The sequence below is a fragment of the Polypterus senegalus genome, chromosome 13, assembly GCF_016835505.1.
Source record: "Polypterus senegalus isolate Bchr_013 chromosome 13, ASM1683550v1, whole genome shotgun sequence".
NCBI lineage: Eukaryota > Metazoa > Chordata > Cladistia > Polypteriformes > Polypteridae > Polypterus > Polypterus senegalus.
Window position 1 is genome coordinate 163,449,429 of NC_053166.1, and position 22,044 is coordinate 163,471,472.

At 54.6% G+C, this 22,044-nt stretch overlaps 1 protein-coding gene across 2 annotated transcripts in view; it reads left to right on the forward strand.

Annotated features, from left to right (window-relative positions):
• The window catches only part of xpo6 (exportin 6), a 30,206-nt gene extending 8,959 nt beyond the window's left edge, over positions 1 to 21,247 (forward strand). Inside the window, exons 4-24 of one of the 2 annotated variants that reach the window (XM_039774600.1) lie at positions 2,049 to 2,246; positions 2,853 to 3,012; positions 3,424 to 3,501; positions 3,607 to 4,084; positions 5,809 to 5,935; positions 6,977 to 7,086; positions 8,996 to 9,104; positions 10,052 to 10,141; positions 10,259 to 10,328; positions 11,152 to 11,311; positions 11,777 to 11,869; positions 12,163 to 12,307; positions 14,300 to 14,446; positions 15,785 to 15,974; positions 16,584 to 16,739; positions 16,960 to 17,074; positions 17,252 to 17,423; positions 17,512 to 17,673; positions 19,812 to 19,910; positions 19,988 to 20,218; positions 20,526 to 21,247. In XM_039774600.1, coding sequence (XP_039630534.1) covers positions 2,049 to 2,246; positions 2,853 to 3,012; positions 3,424 to 3,501; positions 3,607 to 4,084; positions 5,809 to 5,935; positions 6,977 to 7,086; positions 8,996 to 9,104; positions 10,052 to 10,141; positions 10,259 to 10,328; positions 11,152 to 11,311; positions 11,777 to 11,869; positions 12,163 to 12,307; positions 14,300 to 14,446; positions 15,785 to 15,974; positions 16,584 to 16,739; positions 16,960 to 17,074; positions 17,252 to 17,423; positions 17,512 to 17,673; positions 19,812 to 19,910; positions 19,988 to 20,218; positions 20,526 to 20,627 — 3,192 coding nt within the window. In that variant the 3' untranslated portion in view covers positions 20,628 to 21,247. Of the gene's footprint in view, positions 1 to 2,048; positions 2,247 to 2,852; positions 3,013 to 3,423; positions 3,502 to 3,606; positions 4,085 to 5,808; positions 5,936 to 6,976; positions 7,087 to 8,995; positions 9,105 to 10,048; positions 10,142 to 10,258; positions 10,329 to 11,151; positions 11,312 to 11,776; positions 11,870 to 12,162; positions 12,308 to 14,299; positions 14,447 to 15,784; positions 15,975 to 16,583; positions 16,740 to 16,959; positions 17,075 to 17,251; positions 17,424 to 17,511; positions 17,674 to 19,811; positions 19,911 to 19,987; positions 20,219 to 20,525 lie in introns of both variants that reach the window. The other variant, XM_039774598.1, reaches the window with a different exon arrangement.
• Positions 21,248 to 22,044: the final 797 nt, after the last annotated feature.

Genomic DNA, 22,044 nt, shown 5'->3' on the forward strand with positions numbered 1-22,044 from the left:
TGACCCAGTGAAGTAGCGAGCGAAGACCCCAAGTATGGTTCTCTGCCTCCTCTTCTAAAATAAACCCTGAAGTCTCGTGAGGTCCGAGTGGTCCGCTCGCTTTCTGACTTGACTGCTTAGCCCCTCGAAGAGATTTATGTGATTCCATCTCGTAGGACTTGACACACCAGCCAAGAGTGGCCGGCTGCTGCATCGCCAGTCTAATCCTGTGCCACAAACACGCCGGGTCTGCTCGCCTTCTCAGAGACTGTGAGCCCCCAAAGCTCTGCCAGGTCTTCCCAGAGATCCTTGTTTGTACCGTTTTGTCCAGGAGAGAGGTGTGACCTGGCATTAGAAGCTGCTGCTCATCCCACCCCAGTGCCCAAGGGTCCAGCTGCTTCAGACCCCAAGGAGCACAAATCGCTTGCCAGCCGCACCTCCTCAACGGAGCAGAGCCCATTTAGCCTCCCGTGTGTGAACCTTGACGGTGGCCCAAACAAGATGTCCGCTCCATTCACCTCCAAACTGTGTCGCCGCACGTATTCCTAGGATGGCGAGGTGCCCCTCAGGCTTAGGGTTAGTTGCCTTGTTTTACTTGCCAGTGGGGACCTCATCCCAGTGATGTGTAGCATACAATACCCCAAAATCACACGAGGAGGGCCACGGTGGGCTTTAACAGGCACGGCCATTTTAAAGCCCCCCAGCCTTGAGTCTGTAAGAAGACAAGGAGAAACTCCCATTAACCAACTCCTAAAAAAAAAAAATTGGAAGAAACCTCTGGGAAGGCAGGTAAAAGAGGGACCCCTTTCCAGGTAGGGTGGGGTCATACTCCATACAATTATAATATTACAAGGACAGAGCAGATGTCAACAGAAGGTGATATCCCATAATGCAATTTGGATTTGTTCAGAGTCCTGGAGACCCCGGCCATCAAGCCGCCTCTCCCTATTGGCCATTCCACAGCCCGGCCAGCCAATCCAATGATTCCTGTCATCCTCCATCAGAGAGGACTTGACCTTAGGCAGGCAGACATCTTGGCAGGTGGGCCGTTGCACCGAGTGCCACATGTGAGTACAGGGAGGAGAAACTGAACAGGTGAGGGTGAGTAACAAGTGACGACTATCGTGTTGGTGATCAGCAGCTCTAGTCAGGGTGTGCCAGACTGAAGTTGTGGGCTTCAGACCAAAGGGGCATCTCTTATAGCAGCAGGCAGGCAGCCCACAGTTTAGGTGCCCCCGGTATTTTATTAATGACCGGTGCCCGTGTTAGACCTGGTCAGAGCGGTGGGTGCACAGCAGTTAGTGTTCTGTCACCTGTCACATTCTGTCACCAAAGGTAATCTCCCAATAAAAATCGAGTCCTCTGAACTGCTTGTACTGGGAGGCCTTGAGCTGCCACTGGTATTCATGGGGTTACAAACTTCGAAGAAAGCCAAAGCACCTGTGTGGACCTTTCAGGTGGGCCCACACTCAATAAAAATTCAAACTCGAAAATGGAGGAAACTGAAAGTCACTCCTGGAGTAGGCGGGTACGGCGTCGCCAGTCTCGGCCCGTGTTTTTGTATATAAATCGTCCCCATTGGCGTTCGGCAGCTGGCCAGAGGGGATTTCATTTTGCTCTCCGTTCTTAAGTGCACCCGCTTGCCCCTGCTGTGCTGCCAAACGGTCGAGTGCTGCCAGGAGTTGGCATTGACACCGTGACTGACTCTGCCTGGGTGTGTCTAGGCCACCACCAAGTCCTGCTGCAGTAGTGGGTGGGTCCGTGACATTGACATTTATAACGTCACCAGGAGACTGAGAAGTGGGCTACAGCAGCCCACCCTAGCTTGAGTTCCACAGTCCACGCCCGTTTGTTCGATTGTTGGGCATTCTTACTGAAAAGTTTAAGGTTTGGAATTTTAAAGTGGGTCTTGGGGGTCTTTGTGTAAGAAGTTTGAGGTCTCTGTTTCTGGGCTCATTGCATTAAAGTTGGCTTCGTGGAGGGTTACGTTACCCTGTTGTGACGGGCCACCCCTTCAGCTGGTGGGCACTGGTGGTCCTTCAGCATTGTTTTGCATGTTTGTTCCACAGAATCTGATCAATAAGATGTGGATGGGTGTGGCGTCCGAGGACAAAGTGGAGATCCGCACCTGCCTCCCCAAACTGCTGCTGTCCGAGCACAAAGTGCTGCCCTACTTCATCCGCAACAAGCTGTGCAAGGTGATCGTGGACATCGGCAGGCAGGACTGGCCCATGTTCTACCACGACTTCTTCAGCAGCACCCTGCAGGTGAGCGAGTGCCAGTCGCGGAGGGCGGGCTCACCCCTTTAAATGGGTGCACTGCTTGTCCGAGTCGGCCCCACGTGTGCCTTTCTGGGGCTGATATGATCCGGTGCCAAGGACCCAAGCTGCACTGGCAGAGAGCAGAGCAGTCCGCACTTTGGTTGACCACTCAAGCACTTTTCCCTGGAGGTGATGTTTTCCTGTAGTGCGGAAGACTGGCAGACGTGTGCCCCCTAGTTTTGTGGGGGGGTGTGTATCGGGAGCCCATGTAGTGCCCGGCATGTGAAGTTGGGCTCCATGTGATTGGCGCTTTGCGTCATTGAAGACCATGGAAGTGATGCAAGGTGGTAGCCTTCAGAAGTCCTCCATATTGTACTGTGCCATGCAGAAATCAGGAAATGCGTTGGCGTGGCAATGCCAGCTTCATTTTTGCACTGATTTATTGAATCTTTTTTTGGTATATTTAGGTGGTCTTTGAATGATGAGACTTTATATGTATTCTGCCCTGCCCATCACATCCTCCTCCTTGTTTAGCTGGTTCTCAATGTTGGATGGCACTCTGTCTCTCGTCCCACACAAGGATGGCACTAACTGATTCTTTCCCCTTGCCAGCTGATCCAGTCTCCTTCTACATGTGCACTTGGTCTAATTCTGCTGAAGACCACTTCAGAAGAACTGGCGTGCCCCCGGGAGGACCTCTCCGTGGCCCGTAAAGACGAGTTACGCAAGTTGCTGCTGCAGCAGGTGCCCACTGTGCTTGGCTTGCTTTCAGGTATGCCATCATTTTCATTCTGATAAATGCAACAGATGTCTGCCAGTCTTTTTTAATTGCATTGCTCCTAAACTGCCAGCTACGTGTTCAGCTCCACTGCTGTTGTCGGTGTGGCGTCCACTGGCAGTCAGGGTCTTGTTGTATTTCGTGTGTCCCAAGAGATCACAAGATCATGCCAGTGATACAGTAGTGGGGGCCATCATGGTGGTGCCAGGGGGTACTGCAGCCCCAGCGTTTATGGGGAAGACTTCATGTGTGACGGCCCTGGCTCTTTTGCTGATCCCTGGTAGCACCTGGACGTGCCATGTGCTTGAAGCTGGCACCGGCGGAGCTGGCGTGTGGTACCAGGAATAGGCAAGTGGCGCTGTTGGGCCGGGGTGATCTCGTGCTCATTCTCTGTGTCGCTTGCAGGAATTTTGGAGACGATCTGGGAGAAGCACAGTGTGACCGCTGCGACGCCACCGCCTTCTCCGACGTCGGCCGATGGGGGTACGTTGTGGACCTTTCTTTCTTTCTGAGTTTTAATTCCTGGTGGTGGCGCCAGCCTTGTCAGTTGGCTTGACGTAACTAACTTGACGGCTGTTCTTTTTTTAGACAATTTGAACAATTTGCTCCAAGGCCCTTACTACTCGAAGCTGCTCTCTCAGCCTGTGCCACTCCTGGATGGCGAAAGTGAGCACCTCTGCTCCTTGGCGTTGGAGTGCTTGGCTCATCTCTTCAGCTGGATCCCCTTGTCCACCAGCATCACGCCATCCCTGCTGGCCACCATCTTTCACTTTGCTCGCCTGGGCTGCGACGTCCGTGGCGGAAGAGGCAAGAGCAAGTCGGGGGGCGGTCTGTCTCTGAATGGCAGCACGTGCCTCGCGGATGGAGATGCCAGTCTCGAGCAGGCACGCCTGGGCGTCCTGGCCATGACCTGCATCAACGAACTCATGTCAAAGAACTGTGTGCCCTTGGACTTTGAGGAGTACCTCCTGCGAATGTTCCAGCAGACCTTCTTCTTGCTGCAGAAGCTGACCCGAGACAACAACGCTCACACGGTCAAGAGCAGACTGGAGGACGTCGATGACAGGTAAGCGCCGCACTTGCACTGTGCCCGCATGGTGTGCCCGCATGTCCATTTGGTCAAGGCGAGAGTGAGGCTCGCCAGTCTTGGGACATGATGGTCTGCTGTCACTGCCCTGCTGAGCACAAGCGGATCGCCTTTTCAGTGGCTGTTGGGCTCTGGTAAGTCTTGGGGGTCTGTGTTTTATTTACCCCCACTTCTCCAGATGGGCTGTTTGTGTGCCAGTCTCTCTCTCTATCTCTCCCCAATCCCCCCCCCTTTCACTGTTGTGTCATAGGTGTGCGTTTATTCTGGGAGACGTGCCTCCTGGAAGACCAATTGAGGTAACCTTCACGTATGTCGGCACAGCCTCCTGCCCGCTGAGAAGTGGCTGTGCTTGGGTATGTGGATTGATGTAAACATACCAGGGTTGCCCATACTTTGGGCCTCATGGAGCTTGGCACACAACTTTGTTGCTCACCTTTTTCAGTTCTTGCACAAGTTGGACTTTCCATCCATTGGAAGCGACTTTGGAGATCCGGAATTGCAGACCGACCCACCCTCCCAAGTGGGCACCTAACTGGATGGCATCGTGCAGACGGAAAGCAGAAATCAAACATCTGAAACGGCAGACCTCGGCTCTCCACCTGGAGTATTGGTGACGGATGACGTGCCAAGTGGAGCGAATCGTGAAGATCTTTTAGACTGGCATTAGCTGTCCCTGTCCCTAACCTGGGTGTCTAACTGAGGTCCTCTTGTCACATTTGAAATTAAAGCCCACTGAAGGTTCATGTCCTCTCATTTAGTGGCAGGTCTCTTTACTGACACGAGCCTGAGGTCACAGGTGACACTTAATGAGGATTCTTGAAGAGCTTTGCCCAGAAGTGTGTGGGGACGTCTTTGTGACCTTAAGCAGTGTGGCACACTAAAGTCCCTTCACTTTCTGGAGTTGGGCTTTCAGGGAACGGGAAGTCAAAGGTGACGCCGCTGCCTGCCATTTACACCCAAAGGGACTTCCTGTGGTTGGTCGTTTTTGTAATCCAAGTGAGTTTGTGTTGTGGGACTCGTGTCCCCTCGGTGTCATTTTTCAAGGATTTGGGTGTCATTGGGTTGTCCTTTTGCAGGCCTCTTGGTCAGCATGTTGACGGCTGCCTCGGCCTGACTGGCGTTGGTTATGTGTGTGTGTGTGCCCGCACGCTGCTCCCCGTGTGATGATGGCGGCGTGCTTGGGGGGTCCTGACCCGTTTAATCATCCGGCCGCTCTGCGTCTGAAGTGTCTGTACGTCTTTTAGCTGGAGGATCCATTTAAATCCGGCCAGCCGCGCCGTGAAGCGACGGACCCCGCCGTGAAGCGACGGAACCCCCCCCACCCCCGCCACGTGAAGCGACTGTCCTCGTTGCTCTCAGCCGTTCATTTTGCAGAGTTTGGACCTCCTGTCCACTTGAATGGCGTCGCGGATTAAGGAGGCCGCTGTGTTCTGTGGGGTCTGGATTGGCGAACGCCATTGACTCGAAGGGTCTGCGGCCACTCGGCGCGTCACCGTTGTTCACCTGGTGGTGGGCAGGCCTGTCTTGACGCCAGTGTCTCTTCTGCTGTGTTTCAGGTGTGTGTGGAGTGGAGGGTTGCCCGTCCTGTAGGTAATTTTGGGGGTCTCTTTGCTCTCTCGATCTTCTTCTTCAGTTTGTCGTGTGACGTTTGTGTTTGTTAACACGTTTCATATTCGCTGCTCTTTGTTTTTTGTGTGACGCAGCTACATGGAGAAGTTCACGGATTTCCTGCGGCTCTTTGTCAGCGTCCACTTGAGGAGGATCGAGTCGAATGCCCAGTTTCCTGTGGTGCAGTTTTTAGAGCTGCTCTTCAAGTACACCTTCCATCAGGTGAGCGGACCCCTGGGGGTCTTTAAAAAAACATGAATGTGACTGGCCAAGGTAAACTACTTTGACAAACAAGTGAGCTTTGGAATTTGACACGCTGGGTGATTGGGTGGGCATTTCACAAGCGGGCATGCGGACCCTCCTTTTTTTTTTTAACCCTGAGTGCACCCCCACACTTGCACTGTTGATCAGACGTGCCCGCTAGTGTCTACCACATGGACATGATGCCAGTCGGTCAGTCTGTTTTATAACTTGCGGTGGTCGTCTTAAATTTGGGGGTTGGTGAGTCCTCGTGGAGTTGATATGAGCTGCGTGTTGGCACGAGAAGGTCATGCCAGGCTAATCTTTAACAGTGTAACAGGCGATGCCAAGCGGGAGGGCAGTGCAGTCGGGGGGATGTTGTGGTGTGGAGGCCGCAAAACGGACGCTTGTAGAGTTGTGACCATGTCGAGTTCATTCGCGTCCTGCAAGCGGCGAGACCCTCTGACGTCAGGTGGGTGGCATCCTTGTCCAAGCCAGGCCTTGAGCTCATGCCACTTTATCAACCCACATGAATGTCGGAGCAGACATTACAATGGTAGGCAGCCTGTGCCAGGAGACTGATCAGGGATCCGCTGTCTTTGATTACAGATGTGTTTGCGGTGGGATACCCCTGGGGTAGATAGGGCAGGCGCCCTTTATTGAGGGTTACACGGTGACCTAATAGGGGTGGGGGTCTTCAAGATTCACACGCACTGATAAAACTGAGCCCACCGGTGCTAAGCCAGCCAGCTTGGTGGGCCGAGTGGCCTCCTCCTCTGAGGTGCTGGCCGTTGAGACCTAAAGGACCGTCCTGTGATGTCCTGCGGCGCCTGGGTGTCTGTCATGGGCGCTCCTACCGATTGTCCAAATGTTCGGCGACTGTCCAGTGGCGCCACATTGAATGAGGTGTGAGGCGGGTGAACCCCAGCTGGCCGCTTGACCCTCCGCGTTGGACCTTGGGGGTGAAGGAGATGTGGGGGGTCATCTCGCCTCACTTCGTCTGTCATGTTTGTTTGTTCACAGCCCACTCATGAAGGGTACTTCTCCTGCCTGGACATCTGGACCATCTTCTTGGACTACCTGACCACCAAAATCAAGAGCCGCCTGGCCGACAGAGACACGGTGTTGAACAGGTGAGGCGGTCCTGCTCTGTTCTACTGGGCCTTTGGTTTGGGTGGTCATCGACCCAGTGGTCTAGACCCTTGACTCACCGAGTGGCACCCTTGGTGCGGTTTGCTGCTGTAACTGGCGCCTTGTGGGCAGTGAGTGGTCTGTCACAGGGGGCCGATGAAGTGATGGAGGCCGGAGGAGACGGCGGTGCGGGGGGTCGCTGAAAGAGGAAACTTTTAAATGGCCTCGCCACTCGTCTGTGCCCGTCTGTGTGTGTGTGCCCATGCCTGCGTGCGCGCGTCTCTTCCTGCAGTCTCGAAGCTGATTTCTCACCCACTTACTCAAAGCGTAACTGAGTGATGGTTTTGTTTATTTAAAGCCCCCCCATTATGCCGGCACGTTTTCTGTTGACTGCCACTCTTGTCTGATGGCACCGATGTGCAGGGAGCTGGTGGCGTCTCTCACACCTGCCGTCGGTCTGCTTTGTGAGATGCCACCTTCTCCCGCTTGTCTTTATCTGCTCTTCGTTTGATCCCCTTTGTATTTTTTTTGGGTGGCCCACCGCTTACTCCATCACTTGGACGTGCCCGCTGTTCCAGGTCTGTTGTGGTCCTGCCACTCCACAGACCTCCACATCTGCCAGTGCTAACCCTGGGCCTTGTGCACCCAAATGCCACTGGAGCAAAAAAATGCCGCCAATTAGCCCGAGGGAGAGTGAAGGTCTGGAGGGCGTGATGTACTTGACCGTGGGCACAGCTGCTCTTCCTGCCAGGCCCCAAGCCACCTCATTCCAGCCAGCGTTGCGTCTGTGACTCTTATATCTGCCATGAGCCCTCAGTGGGGTCATAAGTGGCTCTGTTGGTCTTTGTCTGTGCCCACTGCCCTCAAGGTCTTCTGTAGTCTAGACAGGTGGTTTGGGCACAGTAGGGGTTTATGGAGCTTCACTAGATATTCTGCCATTGCTGTAAACTGTCAGTGTGCCCTCCACCAGGCCCTGCGCCGATGCGGGCAGAGAGCCAGTCCTAACAAGACTGATCACCAAAAAAATACAAATATGTACGTGTAGGCATGGGTGGCACACCTCACAGCGCAGGGTTCTTAATCATCAGGCCGGACTCTCCGCTACGCTCGCCACAACTGAAACCGGTAAACGTTGGGCGTTCAGCATTGGCACTTCACAGATGATCTCGGTGGGAGAGCTGACGGGGGTCTCCAGTGTTACATGAGCGACTACTGGCAGAAGAACAGAAGTCGTCTGAGTGTAGGGGCTGAACAAACGGACGCAGAGCGCATGTTGCCATCGGTACGCCGAGTCGAGGGGAGTTAGCCTGCCGTGCCAGCGGTGCACGGTTTGAATTACTTTACGAGCGTTACGTTTACTCCTTTGGGGGGACGCTGTCTTTCAGGGCACCCCGTAACATTTACGATACGATTTGCTCCCGTTTTCTTTTTCCAACTGCAGCACAGACGGGTGACGTGACTCTCGGGGGTCCCACTGGTGTCAGTAGTGGGGTTTGCGCCCCACTGCCTGCTAATAACGCGGTTCGTTTTTCGCGTGTTTTGTGACTCGCAGGTCATTCTGTTAACGGGCCGGCCTTGAACCCAAGCCAGTTCTTTTGTGTCGTACGTGTCGATGGCGCCGGTTCACCCTCTAAAAGGGCATTCGGTGTGGGCACATGCCACAGGGCAGCACTAACGCCAGCTTGGACTAGGTGGCCGCTGTGTGTTGGCCCGTAATGAGTGCGCCCTCTGCTGATGGTCTGCCCTTTTGCCCGTTGTCCCCGTCGGGTTACCGGTGGGCGCTCGTCGTGCGTGTTTTTATTGCGCGGCCCTGCTGATGATTTGTAAGAGTGTGCGTGCGTGGCACGTGGCTCGTGTCTTGTGCCAGGCCCGCCCACTTCTCACGACTTGTGCTTATGCTGCTCCCTCCAGGTACAGAGACGCCTTGGTGCTCTTGCTCAGGGAGGTGCTGAACCGAATCCAGTTCCGCTACAACCAGGCACAGCTGGAAGAGCTGGACGACGAGACCCTCGACGATGACGTAAGCACTGGTGCCTTCTGGGAAGTGAAGGGCAAATGAAAAAGTCCAATGCAATGACAGAGCTGGCCCCCCGCACCGTACGGTGGACACATCACTCCACTCCACTCCAGATTTTCTGCACAAATCCTGTCCTATTATGGGATGTCCTCTCCTGTGCCATTCTGCTCTGTCCTTGTCATATTTCTGTTATATTGAGGATGACTCTTCTGTCTATTGTGCACGCCCACCCTACCTGGACCAGGGGGTCTCTCTCTTTGAACTGCCTTTCCAGAGGCGTCGCCTTAGAGATTCAAAGCCCCTTAAAGCCCATTGTGGCCCACGTGTGTGATTTTGGGCTACTTTTATATAAGTGAGTTGTACACGGAGACCCCCGCGTGGACTTGACTTAGTAGTGCGCTGGTCTAACGAAGCGCCTCCTGTCTCTGAACCCCCTGACCTCAGGGTATTTATGAGGGTACCCACCCTGTTCTAAGGATGTGCCCCCGTCTGGGCGAGTATGTGTGTGCCACGTGGAGGGGCCTGTCCTGTGGTCCAGCACTGGCATCCTAGGAGATTCAGGAGGAGGACGGGCGTCCGAAGAGCGCTTTGTTTAATGGCACCCATCGATGTGCCCCTCAGCATACGTTTGTGGTGTGGAGTGAGAACAGGAGGGGTGGGCCTGTTCTCGAAGCTTCCCTTTGACTGTGGATGGAGGTGACTGGCAGTGTGGTTGGCACGCTGGTCAGTCCCCAGCTCTCCTCTCCACTTTCACCCTCCCGACTGCAGAGTGCCCATCATACACCGCAGGTCTCCTCAGGCTTTACGTGGACAATTTCAGCCCGCCAGGCCTCAGACTCGCTACCCAGTGGGCATTAGAAGAGAGTTTTGATTTGGTTTGAGCGGCCATCTTGTCTGCTGTATCGGTGCCGCCTTTATTTTTCTTTTTCTTTCTTTTATCACCACAGCAGCAGACAGAATGGCAGCGTTACCTGCGGCAGAGCTTGGAAGTGGTGGCCAAGGTCATGGAGCTTCTCCCGTCGCACGCCTTCTCGACACTGGTACGTGCCGAGGGGTATGAAGGCGTCGCCCGCTGCCTGGCATGGCTCTGGTCGTACCGTAGGGGTTGGGTGTCTGCTGTCCCCCCTCGCTGACCTCCATGTCGTCTTCTCTTTCAGTTTCCCGTGTTGCAGGAGAATCTCGAGGTGTACCTCGGCCTGCGGCAGTTCATCGTCACGTCGGGCTCGGGTGAGTCTCGCGCTGGCTTGTGTCATTCTGCTCGACGTCCTTCAAGGTTTGAATGTGACATTTGCTGGCATTCATTGTTGTTTGGTATGCTTCAGGGGTTATGGCAGTGCCAGCGTCCCAGTGGGCAGCCGATTAACTCCACGTCCCCGGAGTCCTGCTAAGACTTGTGGGAGCTCTCGGCCATCGTGGTGTGCGTCACTTGTAGCTGCTGGTGACGTTGGCCATCGGTGACGAGGGGCCTGAGGTTGAGGGCGCAGAGCGACCGACTGACTGACTGTCTGCCACCACCGTCGTGTGGGCTTGCCAGCCAGACGGCTCTGTTGTGGGTCTGTGTGTGCCCCTTTGATTGAACTTGACCCTTAATGATCAAGTGCACGTGGTCCGTGTTTTGAGAGGGTCATTAGTGAAGGCACTTGGGTGGGCATTGAGTCTCGATGGCTGATCTTCACTCGTTTTGTGGCATCGTCCCATCTTTAGGTGGTCCTCATGATGGCGCGCGCCGCCCTGAACCGGGTCTGTCGTTGAAACTTAAATAGAAATCCTTTCCCCCCCCCAATTGTAGTGCGTGTTTAACGGTCTTGGGGGGCTCACAAAATACTTGGATCCAAAGTCCCAAAAAGTTTAAGAAACTGACCAGCTTGCGACTCGCTTGAGCCCATCAGCTGCCCGTTGCTGTTCACTCTCTGGGGCGCTGTGCCATCTGTGACCGTGCAGTGACCCAGTGAATGTTGGCGTAGGTTTTCAGTTTTGGTGACGGTGGTTCGGCCCCCCAGTGTGTAGACCGCCGAGGCAGGTGCATTCTGACGTGTCCTTTGTCTTGCAGCGCGGAGGCTGAACATCACAGCAGAGAACGACTGCCGGCGCCTGCACTGCTCCCTGCGGGACTTGAGTTCGCTGCTGCAGGCCGTTGGCAGGCTGGCCGAGTATTTCATCGGAGACGTCTTCGGAGTTCGCTTTAACGACGCCTTCACCGTGGTGGACAGGTGGGCCCTTTTCTTCTTGAGCTCTCGATTGGTGCCACCTATTGGCACGCCTTGCCAGTTTTTGTTGCCTCTCCCCATTATGTTGTGATGCCGTGGTGCCAGCCTGCCTGCGCTTCCCGTGGTGTAGGTGGTCTTGTGTGTCTGAGTGACCCCTTTATGCCATTTTATTATTATCAATTCTGTTAAAAATAAAAGAACAACTTTTTGTATGGACGGACACTCTTTGCCTCATCTGTGCACACGAGCGGCTGTCTGCGTGGCCAGATGTGCGGTGCCCCCTTTAGAAGGTTTGTGGCCTTTTTTTGGTTTTGCTAAACACACACACACAGTTGTTCCTTTTTATATATTAGGCTGACTTGACGTGAGTGTCGAGATATAAAAACCAAATTGTCTTGAAGTGACCAATCCGGGACGTGGGCACACGAGATGAGCTCTTATGTTGCTCGGTGGTCTTTCTCTTTGCAGACTCGTGGAGGTGACGTGCTACGCCTCGCAGGTCAGTCTGTATGACTTGGAAACTGCTGTGCCCTCCGTGCTGAAGCCTGACCTGATTGATGTGTAAGTACCACCCGATGCCCTGCCCGCCTTTTTGAACCTTTTGCTAATAATCTGGCACTAAGAGTTCTGGGGTGTTGTGGCCCACTTCTTCTCATGTTGCCGTCACCTCGGTGAACAGAGTGTGACAGTCGGAGCAGGTGGTGGGATTTCGAGTCTTATTGGAGTCCAGTGTGCTCATCAGAGCAGCGACACAATGGGCGGCCCCCCCCCCTTAAGACTCCGCCTCCATCGTAGTCTTGTAGAATATGATTGGCAGTGGCTCGATTTGACCTTTCCCCAATTTTGTGTTGTAGCCACGCCCAGTCCCTGGCTGCCCTGCAGGCCTACTCCCATTGGCTGGCGCAGTTCTACAGTGAAGTGCAGCGACAGAGCCAGGCGCGGTTTTTGTCTCTGGTCACCACTGCCATGGACTCCATCGCGCCCATCATCAGCTCCAAGGTATTCCTCTTTTCACGTGCTTCTCGTTCCAACTTGAAAAGCAAACTCGTGGCATGTGGGAGTCGGGGGGCTTTGAATTGTTGAGCCGTGCTGGACGTCTGCCTTCACAGATTTCTATGCAGAAGGACACGCATCGGAATGTTCACACTTTGTTGCCTCCGTTGTTACGAGTGTTCTGTCGAGCGAGCAGATGAATTACAATTAATTACAAAGTCCCACTTTACCATGCAAATGAAGTTCATCCCAAAAATTCCACTGCACATTACCAAGGAAACCTGTGTGGGCTTCGTGGGCAAAGACAGTAAGGGGCACCTAGTTGGCCATTTATCAGCTCATCGGGACCTCAAGGGCAGACGTTCACTTGTTGTGAAGGGGCGCCAGGACCATCTGCTAAAGTTGATTCAGCTGTGGGCACTGCCAGGGCAGAGCTGGCTCAGGAATGGAGGTGGGAGGTGAGGATGACCTAGTGGGCAGCAAAGGGACAGACTGATACACTGGGATTGAACTGCTGAGGACCACTGGGGTCCAGTCATTGTCTCTGAATCCCTTTTCTGATTGTTTGGGGCATCTGGGGGGGGAAGCTGAGTGGCGCTGCCATCAGTCCTGTGCCAGGCCAACAGTAAAGCGTCCTGAGACCACTCATGTCGGCTCACTCACAATGTGGCCCAAGAACACGGCGCCCCTGAATAACGAATACCACTTGGTGTGTTGAATCCGGACCACCGCTAGGGTCACATGACCGTGTCGCCCCCCCAATTCTCAGAAGGTTAACTTTAGTAGAGCAGATCTTTAGTGGATGAGTCGAGGTGTGAAAGGGGCGACCCTTTAATTATAGAGGAGCAAATTTCTTATCTGATACGGCGCCATGTGAGAGGGTGGGCATCAAACTCGGAGAGGTGTGCAGAATCAGCTCAGACACAGAAGGTGACGGTGACAATGTGATGGCCACCAGGGGGCAGTGCAGGGCGGCTGTTAGTTTTAATATCTAGAAACGGTTTGGATTGGAATAGAAAAGCTGGTGAAGTGGTAGGTTGGCAGATCAGAGGGACTTGGGCACATTTGTGGACGATGAAATGAAATGTGCCATGCAGGGAGTAAAACTGAGGTTTCAATACACAATGGAGGTCTGAAAATGGAGGTTTTAGGAGTCGGAGAGGACTTGACGCCATCAACTGGCAGATGGCGTTCAGGAGCCGTTAAGGAGGCTCAGAGGTTATATAGCGCCTTGGCGTGTGCAGTACAAGTCCCAGGAGGGTCTGCTCAGGCTTTGTATCGCACTGGTGAGGCCTCATCTGGGTACGGTGGGCAGTTTGGGTCTTCAGCCTTCAAAGTGGACACAGCAGCACAAGAGAAGGTCCAGAGAGGAGCGACTGGGCTGACTTTGGGGGGCTACAGGGGGTGAGTTAGGAGGAAAGATGAAGAGTGATGAAGAGTTTAAGATGATGAAGGGCATCAGTGCAGTGGGTCAAGACTACACTCACACAAACATTAGGAAAACAAGTGACCAGGGGGCTTTGGGGACCCTCGGACCTCAACTTGCTGTCACTTTAGGAGAGTTAAGTGGGCAGGCCTGGCGAGCTTGCGTGCTGAGTGGCCTCTAATGTGACGTGGGAGGACATCGGAGGTCCGAGACAATCGAAACGCGAAGGCAGTAAAGTTGTCGTTGAATTCCTCGTTGTCTGGAATTGTAAACTTGGGAATTAGTTTTGTGCCATGTTGGGGTCTTCATCCTGAAACCCGTAACCAGAAGTGACGGCGCGAGTTAAAAGTTGTCACTGCGGCGTCGCCAGCCCTGAACAACTGGCACAAAGCGGGCATTGATCTGAACGTCGGTAATCGCAGAAGGGTGGCGTCGCTCTAGACGTGAGGCAGACGAGAGCACTGGTGCTGTACGTGTGCTTGTCATGTGGGGCTCCTTGGCATTGTACCCGTTGTACGAGACGCCATTTTATTTGTTTGGTTGTGTTTTTTTTTTTGGTCTCCTCCTTCCAGGTGCCAGAGAAGTTGCTGCTGTCGGCGTGCCATCTGCTCGTGTCGATCGCCACGACGGTGCGGCCCGTGTTCCTGGTGACCCTGCCAGCTGTGCAGAACATCTTCAACCTGATCACCGACACTTCGGCGCGGAGGCTTCCTCCTGAGGTGGGCGTGCAGTCAAGTGAGCCGCTTCTGAATGGGGTCTCTGGCGTGGAGCCCTTGGGCTGGTGGTCCTGCTTGTTAAGGGGCTCCTCGGTCTGCATCTCGATGAATCAGAAGATCGTCAAAGTGAATTGACTTCAGTAACGCGACTCATAAAGCGAAACTCCTACAGTCGGTCCTAGCGATTCGTGACACGCAGTGACGTCGTGCGTCAGCCGATTGTGGCCAACAGGGCATGAAAACTCGACATCTCGGAGAATTAGACTCCTGGTGTGACACGCCAAATGCCTCAAAAGGGGGTCTCGGGGCCACACAATCGTCGGCCAGAAGACCGTCATTGAGACCCTCGGCCACACAAGGTCACCTGCTCTTCACAGAGTGCTGCGTCCAAGCAGATTAGTGGGAGGAAAAAAGTGGGGCACAAGTGACAGGAGTGTGGAGTGGAGCTTCAAGGGCCACCACACCGGGACGTGGGCTACAACTGTCACAGCATTCCTGGTGTCGAGCCACTCCTGAACCAGTCTTGTCTGGGCGGCGGTCCAAAGTCCTCTTGGGGTCCTGAAGTCTGGAGGACGAGTGGCTTGAGGTCCAGTGTGAGGATTTGAGGGGCCATGTCACCTGCTGGCGGTGGTCCAGTGTGTTTTATCAAGTCAGTCCAAAGCCAGCGCAGCCAGACGTCTACCAGGACATTTGAGATCACTTCCTGCTTCCCTCTGCTTTATGGAGATGCCAATTTCATTTTCCAGCAGGACTTGGCACCTGCCCACACTGCCAAAAGGTACCAATACCCAGTTTAATGACCGTGGTATCGCTGTGCTTGATTGGTCAGCAAACCCGCCTGACCTCAACCACATAGAGAATCTGTGAGGAAGAGGAAGATGAGAGACAGCAGAGCCAACAACACCGGCGAGCTGAAGGCCGCGATCAAAGCACCCTGGGCTTCCAGAACACCTCCATGCCAGTCATTCATGCCAAAGGAGCCCCCACTGAGTATTGAGTGCCTACATGGACAGGCCAGCATTTCTGTACTTCAAATCTTTGCTCTATTGGTCTCGTGTGATATTCCAATTCTCCGAGATGTTGAATGTTGAGATTTCATTTCCTGTTGGCCGTAATCAGCAAAATTAAAAGAAATAAACGCCTGGCGTGCGTCGCTGCGTGTCACCAATCGATAGGACTGACCGACCGACTGTAGGAGCTTCACTCTGAGTTGACGATGATCTTCTGATTTATTGAGATGCGCCTGTGAGCTTCGGCTGAGAGATGACAGAAGAAAAGTGCGACGCCACGCCATGCCACTCGAGTGAGTTTGTTTGTTTGTTTGTTTGTTTGTCTTCCCAGGCCCGGGTGTTGGTGTGCAGGGCCCTGAACAACACGCTGCTCTTACCGTGGCCCAACCTGCCGGAGGGCGAGCAGCAGTGGACCACCCGCTCCAGCAATCACGCCAGCCTTCTGTCTGCCCTGACACGGGACTACCGACTGCTCCGTGGCAATGCCAGCCTGCAGCACCGCAGAATGGGCCCTGAAGACAGTAAGTGGCACACACGGAGGACAGTAGGTGGCACACACAACCTGGACCCCTCCACCACAGAGTGACAAACCCAACCACCCCCCAACAGGGTGGGCCCTGAAGACCATAGGTGGCGCACACACACACCTCTGACAGTAAGTGGCACACATGCCCTCCCACAGTGTGGGCCCTGAAGACGGTAGGTGGCACACATCCTCCAAACACCCCCGCCCCAATGCCACTTGGCTGTGTTTTCTTCCTGTTTAGTCGGCTGCCCGTTTCTGTGCTCTTTGGGTTGACGGTGAAGTTCCAGGTGGCAGCCGACCCTAAAAGGAGAGGTTCGACGAGTGAGCCGCTCACGGGTGGTTTGCCTCTTCCCATACGTCGAGCCCCCTGAAGCTCTGGGGGGATTGGGGGGGGTCTCTGAGTCCTCTGGTTTGTTTGCTTCCCAAACTAGTGGCCTGGCACCCCCTTTGTCCCATCTTGCGTGGGGGTTGCTTACCTGCACACGACTCCTGCTGTGCCTGCAGTGAGACCCCCGAGCGCCGACGTGTCTCGTCTTGTAACTCGTACCCCGCGTGGTGTTGCCGTGTGTAGTAAAGCAGCCCCTCTGCCTCTTGTCTCTCCTAGTGAAGACCCTGGTGCAGCAGACCCTGCAAGTCCTCAAAGACATCGTGGAGAGCATCTCGGGGGAGTCGACCAAATCGCGGCAGATCTGCTACCAGTCGCTGCAGGAGTCGGTGCAGGTGTCCCTTGTGCTCTTCCCGGTCTTCATACATCAGCCAGGTATGGGCAGCTTGGGCAGCTTGGCGCGTGCGTTTGGCTCTGTCCTCTCTGCCGTACGGTGCTGTGGCACTTCATGCATTGTGGAAACGCTGGGAAGATCTTCCGGCCCCAGGTGTACAGAGACGGGGTTGGCGGCCGAGTTTCGCCCCGTCGGCGTGTTTCGCGTGTTGTCTGTACGTCCGTTTTCATGTCTGTGGTTTGGTTGGCCTTCTCTTGACAGACGTCACGGACGAGATGCTCACCTTCTTCCTCACTCTGCTGCAAGGCCTGAGGGTGCAGATGGGAGTTCCCTTCACTGAACAAATCATTCAGACCTTCCTCAACATGTTTACCAGGTGGGTACCCTTGGTGTCTGCCAGCGGACTGGTGTGTGGGACTCGACGCCTTGAAGGTGACCCCACTGCCAGAGACCTTACTGAGGGCGGAGGGTCTCGGTTGGGGGTGTGTGTGAGGGTCTCGGCTCACTCGGTCCGACTGACTGACTGACTGACTGACTGGCCTGCACTTCCCAGGGAGCAGCTTGCCGAGAGCATCCACCACGAGGGCAGCGCCGGATGTCGGGTGGTGGAGAAGTTCCTGAAGATCCTGCAGGTTGTGGTACAGGAGCCCGGCCAGGCCTTCAAGCCCTTCCTCCCCAGCATCATCTCGCTGTGCATGGAGCAGGTGTACCCGATTGTGGCCGAGGTGAGGACCGGAGACGTGGGGTGGGCCTTGGCGCGGAGACCCGCCCGATTTCACCTTTGACTGATTGTCTTGTCTTCTCGCCCCCCAGAGGCCATCGCCGGACGTGAAGGCCGAGCTCTTCGAGTTGCTCTATCAGGTTCTGCACCATAACTGGAGGTACTTCTTCAAGTCGTCAGTGCTGGCCAGCGTGCAGAGGGCCGCTTCAGAGGAGCCCATGGAGAATGAAGCGCAGTTTATTGCCATCATGCAGGTGAGGCGGCGATCGCCAGAGCTCACTTGGGGGCTGCAGTTATTTGGGGTCCGTACGGTGACTGGCGCCACGTGGAGCAAAGAAACCCTAAAGAGAGGATCCCCTGTGTGTGCCAAGGCCAGTACCACTTGTCTTAGGCTCATTCGCTGCGTGTGCTTGATGCCCTCCACTTAGTCACAAGGTCAGCACCCCCTCCACATGGCACCTGAGACCAACATCCTGGTTGGGTCCAAAATAGAAACCTCTCCAGTTAAGGGTGCTGCCATCTTCATGCCCGTGACACGTGGCATATGCGTACCTGAGACATCCCAGAGCTCCTGAAATTCAGTAATTGTGTGCCTCAAGAGCATGGCACTCCCAACAAGTGAACTTGGCATTTTGTTCCATTGGCACTGGAACTTGCATTTAAGAAAGCCTTTCCAACCTTCCATTTTTCAGAGTCGCCCTCACCAGTTCAGCCGCAGCAACTGTAGACGCCATGTAAAGGGGCAAATGGTGAAGCTGCCAACGCGGAACCCCTCGGCTGCTGCCCATGGGCCGCTGAGGGTGCAGGCTCTCATTCTCCTCTCCGTGTACTGATCGGCCCGCTGTGCCCTCGATTTCGGACGCACCGTAGCTTCTCAGAGCTGTTGCGCCAATGTTGAGTTGACGGCGTGAAGGCTTTCTTGTTTGCCGGTAATCCAAGACTACCCTGAGTGCCACCCACATGTAAACGCACACCAGCTGAGAGAATGGAAATAAACACAAGCTCAGACAGCAGTCTGTTGGCATTACCTGTGTGCCAATCCCCCCACCCACCGTCACCAGGTCTTGTAGTGTAAAGTGAATGTCCTGTCTGGTTACACCTGTGAGACACAAAAGGGCCACCTGTCACTGTCACCAGCTGACTGGTCAAACTCAAAGGCCCTTCACGTGGCCCACATGTGCAGAGCAAGAGCCACGCGTGCCCAGTGTGACATGTGGCACCCCAGAGATTTGTGCCTAGTGACACAGGTCACTACACACACATAAAATCAAAGTAAGACTTTCTTTGCCTGCAGGACGGGAGTACGGGTCAGATATGCCAGCCGTAGCCTTTTAAAAAGAGCGACCCCATGAGAGGTGCCAGCGCGCCGCTCCCGTGCCTTGACGTTCTAAAATGTCCTGCAGGGCACTTTGTCCAGGTGGCCTCAAAGCGGACTTGGAGATGACTCTGGCAGCACTGATCATAACCCGAAGCCACCCTGGATGGGACACCCGTCTGCTGTCCCTGGTGGTGCCAGTCACCGTTGCCTTTATGTCCCTGGCAGGAAATGAAACCCTCGAGCACACTGTCCCAATATTGAAATGAAGTTGACCACTCGGACATCTGGATGGCGCACTGCCCGACACATGACGTCACTGCATAAGATTGTCACCGCAGCTTGGCAGCGTCATTCTATCTCCGACAAATGGCCGTCACTTGGGTTGGGGGTCTCGGGTTCTGATGCCTCGCCCGAAGTGTTTGACCCTCGCGTGTCGATAAACGCACGACTTCCTCTTGTTGTTCATTCTGACCCCCGGGGTACAAAACTGTCTTTGGGGAGCCCCCTGAAGGTCCCCTCCTCCACAGACGGGACGCCTCTGACTTCTGATTGGTTGGCACGTCTCCCAAATTAGATGATGCCCATCCTGTCGTTGGTAATGTCAGACACGGAGCCGCCAATTCCAGCTGAGGACGACACTGTCCTAGTCTCCTGGCACCATGCCAGCTCTTGTAGTCCAATCAGCACGGACCAGGGCTGAGACGCCTGCCGCCCACACCCCCTAACCCCTCGCCTGCTTGGCACCTGGCATAACTTGCCTGTAATCTGGATTGAGCCTGTTTGGTTATGTGAAGAAGTGGCGCGGTGTAAACAACGGGCCTGGCATCTTCACGTTCAGGGTGGCACCCTGCTTCGCTGTGCCCAAGCCCCTGGAATTCCTGGTTTGCACGGGATCATCTCGGGTGTGAAGTGTCAATGACGAGAATAAGTGAGCCCCCCAAATGCTCTGGGGAGTTTGAACTGAACACTCACGGTGGTCCATTTGGGGCTTTGCTGTACCTTCGCCCATGTTGCTGGGCACTGGTTGACTTAATTTTTTTTTTTTTTTTCTTCACGTTCTGCTCCCCTTGGCAGGCTTTTGGGCAGTCGTTCCTCCAGCCAGACATCCACATATTCCGACAGAACTTGTCTTACTTGGAGTCCCTGAACGGCAAACAGAAGCTGTACCACAAGGTGAGAGGTCACCGATGCCCGCTTTGTGATTTATTTTGGGCTGCGACGCTGATGCTCCCCATTCTCGTGTCTTCCAGAAGCTCTTCCGCACCTCCATGCTCTTCCACTTCATCAACGTTCTGCTGCAGGTTTTGGTGCACAGGAGCCACGACTTGCTGCAGGACGAGATCGCGCTGGCCGTCTACAACATGGCGTCTGTCGACTTTGACGGCTTCTACTCCGCCTTCCTGCCCGAGTTTCTCAGCAGCTGCCATGGCGTGGACTCCAATCAGCGCACGGTGTTGGGGCGCAACTTCAAGATGGACCAGGTGAGCGAGTCACCCGTTGACGTCATCGCCGTGGTGGCGGGTGACCCCTTGTTCTGTCGTCTGAGCACAGGGGGCGGGGCTCTATGAGCACGTGACGGTCGCCAGACCCCCCTAAAGCGTGGGCACGGGCACGCAGTTGGCACTTCGGAAATGCAATGGAAAGTCGTGTCAGCTGGCGTTACTGAGCCGCGTCAAGTGTCCCCGCGGTCGTCCCCGTGACGCTGGCCTCAGTTTGTGCTTGTGACGTGTCGGGGGTCTTGAACTGCTGCTCTCCGTCCCCGACTGACGCTGTCCCCTTTGTTTACAGGACCTGCCATCCTTCACCCAGAGTGTGCACAGGCTGGTGAACGACCTGCGGTACTACAGACTTTGCAACAGCAGTTTGCCACCTGGGACGGTGAAACTCTAGCGACTGGCACGGGGGGTTATGGGGGCGTGTGAACTCCACAGCCAGCGCGCCGCCTCGGGTGCCCCCTCCGCCGGACCAGCGACGCCAGCCGAGCCATGGAGGACCCCCTCACACCCGCTCGGCCGTCTTCCTGAATGTCCGTACGGAGCGCCCGCCGGGAGGGGACCACCTGGGCATCATTCCACTGTGCGCGTCGTTTGGACGACCGGGTGGCCTTGCATTAGCACTTTTCCTGATATACTTGTCGTCGTCGTCGTCGTGTGTGTGTGTGCGGTTTTAATTTACACATCGCCTTCAGTGGAGGGAGGAGACTGTGAACGGACGTGCGGACCATTCCAGTGGGGGGCCGAGGGGCCGCCGCCGCCACTTCAAAGTGCTTACGTTTTAGCGAGTTGTTTTGTAAAGAAAAAGGGAAAAAAAAAAACAAAAAAAGTCCCCTTTTTAATTGTTAATTTTATTGTTGTGACGCTCTCCCGGTTTTTGACTTTTGTTCTTTTACATTTTGTACAGAGTGTGTGCGCGTGCGCGTGCGCGTGCGCTGGTTGGTTTGTGTTTTTTTTTTTTTTTTCTCTCCCTTATTATGGACATTTTATTAAAATGATGAGATTGTTTTACACTTCTGCGGGCTGGCGTCCCAATTTAACGGGTGACCTCACCGAGGCCTTTACTGTGTGTGTGTGTGTTGTGTGACATGGGTGGCCTTGGCATTGTGGGCATGTGCCTGCCGGTGACGACTGGCAGGCCCAGGGGACTCCAAACTACCTTTTGAGACGGGGTGCCCCTCTGCCATGGATGGTGAAGAGGAGATTCCACAGCCGCGTCCCGCACCTCTTGAGAATTTCTGCGTGGGACACCAAGGTGCTCAAACTGTCCAAGCTGACCTTTGTCAGGCCAGTCGTGTTAAATGACCGCAGCTGGCATGGCAGGACAGACTGCCCGTGTTCGCTTGGCTCTTTATCTTCATGGTCTGCGGTGTGTGCCTGTCCTCCATTGAGCGCCACCTTGCTGTTCCTCCATTAGTCTGATAAATCAAAGTCATGCTCAAGCATGTGATAGGATGGGGGGGATCACATGACCCAATTAATTAGACCAATGGCTGCTCAGAGCCAATGGGACCACATAGCGGGTGTTCAGTCACTTGGGGGGGCTGCGTCACACCACAGGGCCCGATGACTCGGTGTCACCATTAATGCCAATGTCATCGCAGAGCCACAGCATTTTGTTTATCGCCCTTCTTACACACCACAGGACCACCCGTTTGTGTCTCGCAGGACTGGTGCCACCTTGCCCTCGGCGGGTTTTGTGAATGGCCACAGACTTGTTTGAAGTAAACGTCACATCACAAATATTGTTAACAGTGTAACCAGGATGTCTGGGAAGTGACACTTCTTGAGTCTTGTATGTGGAACAAAACAAA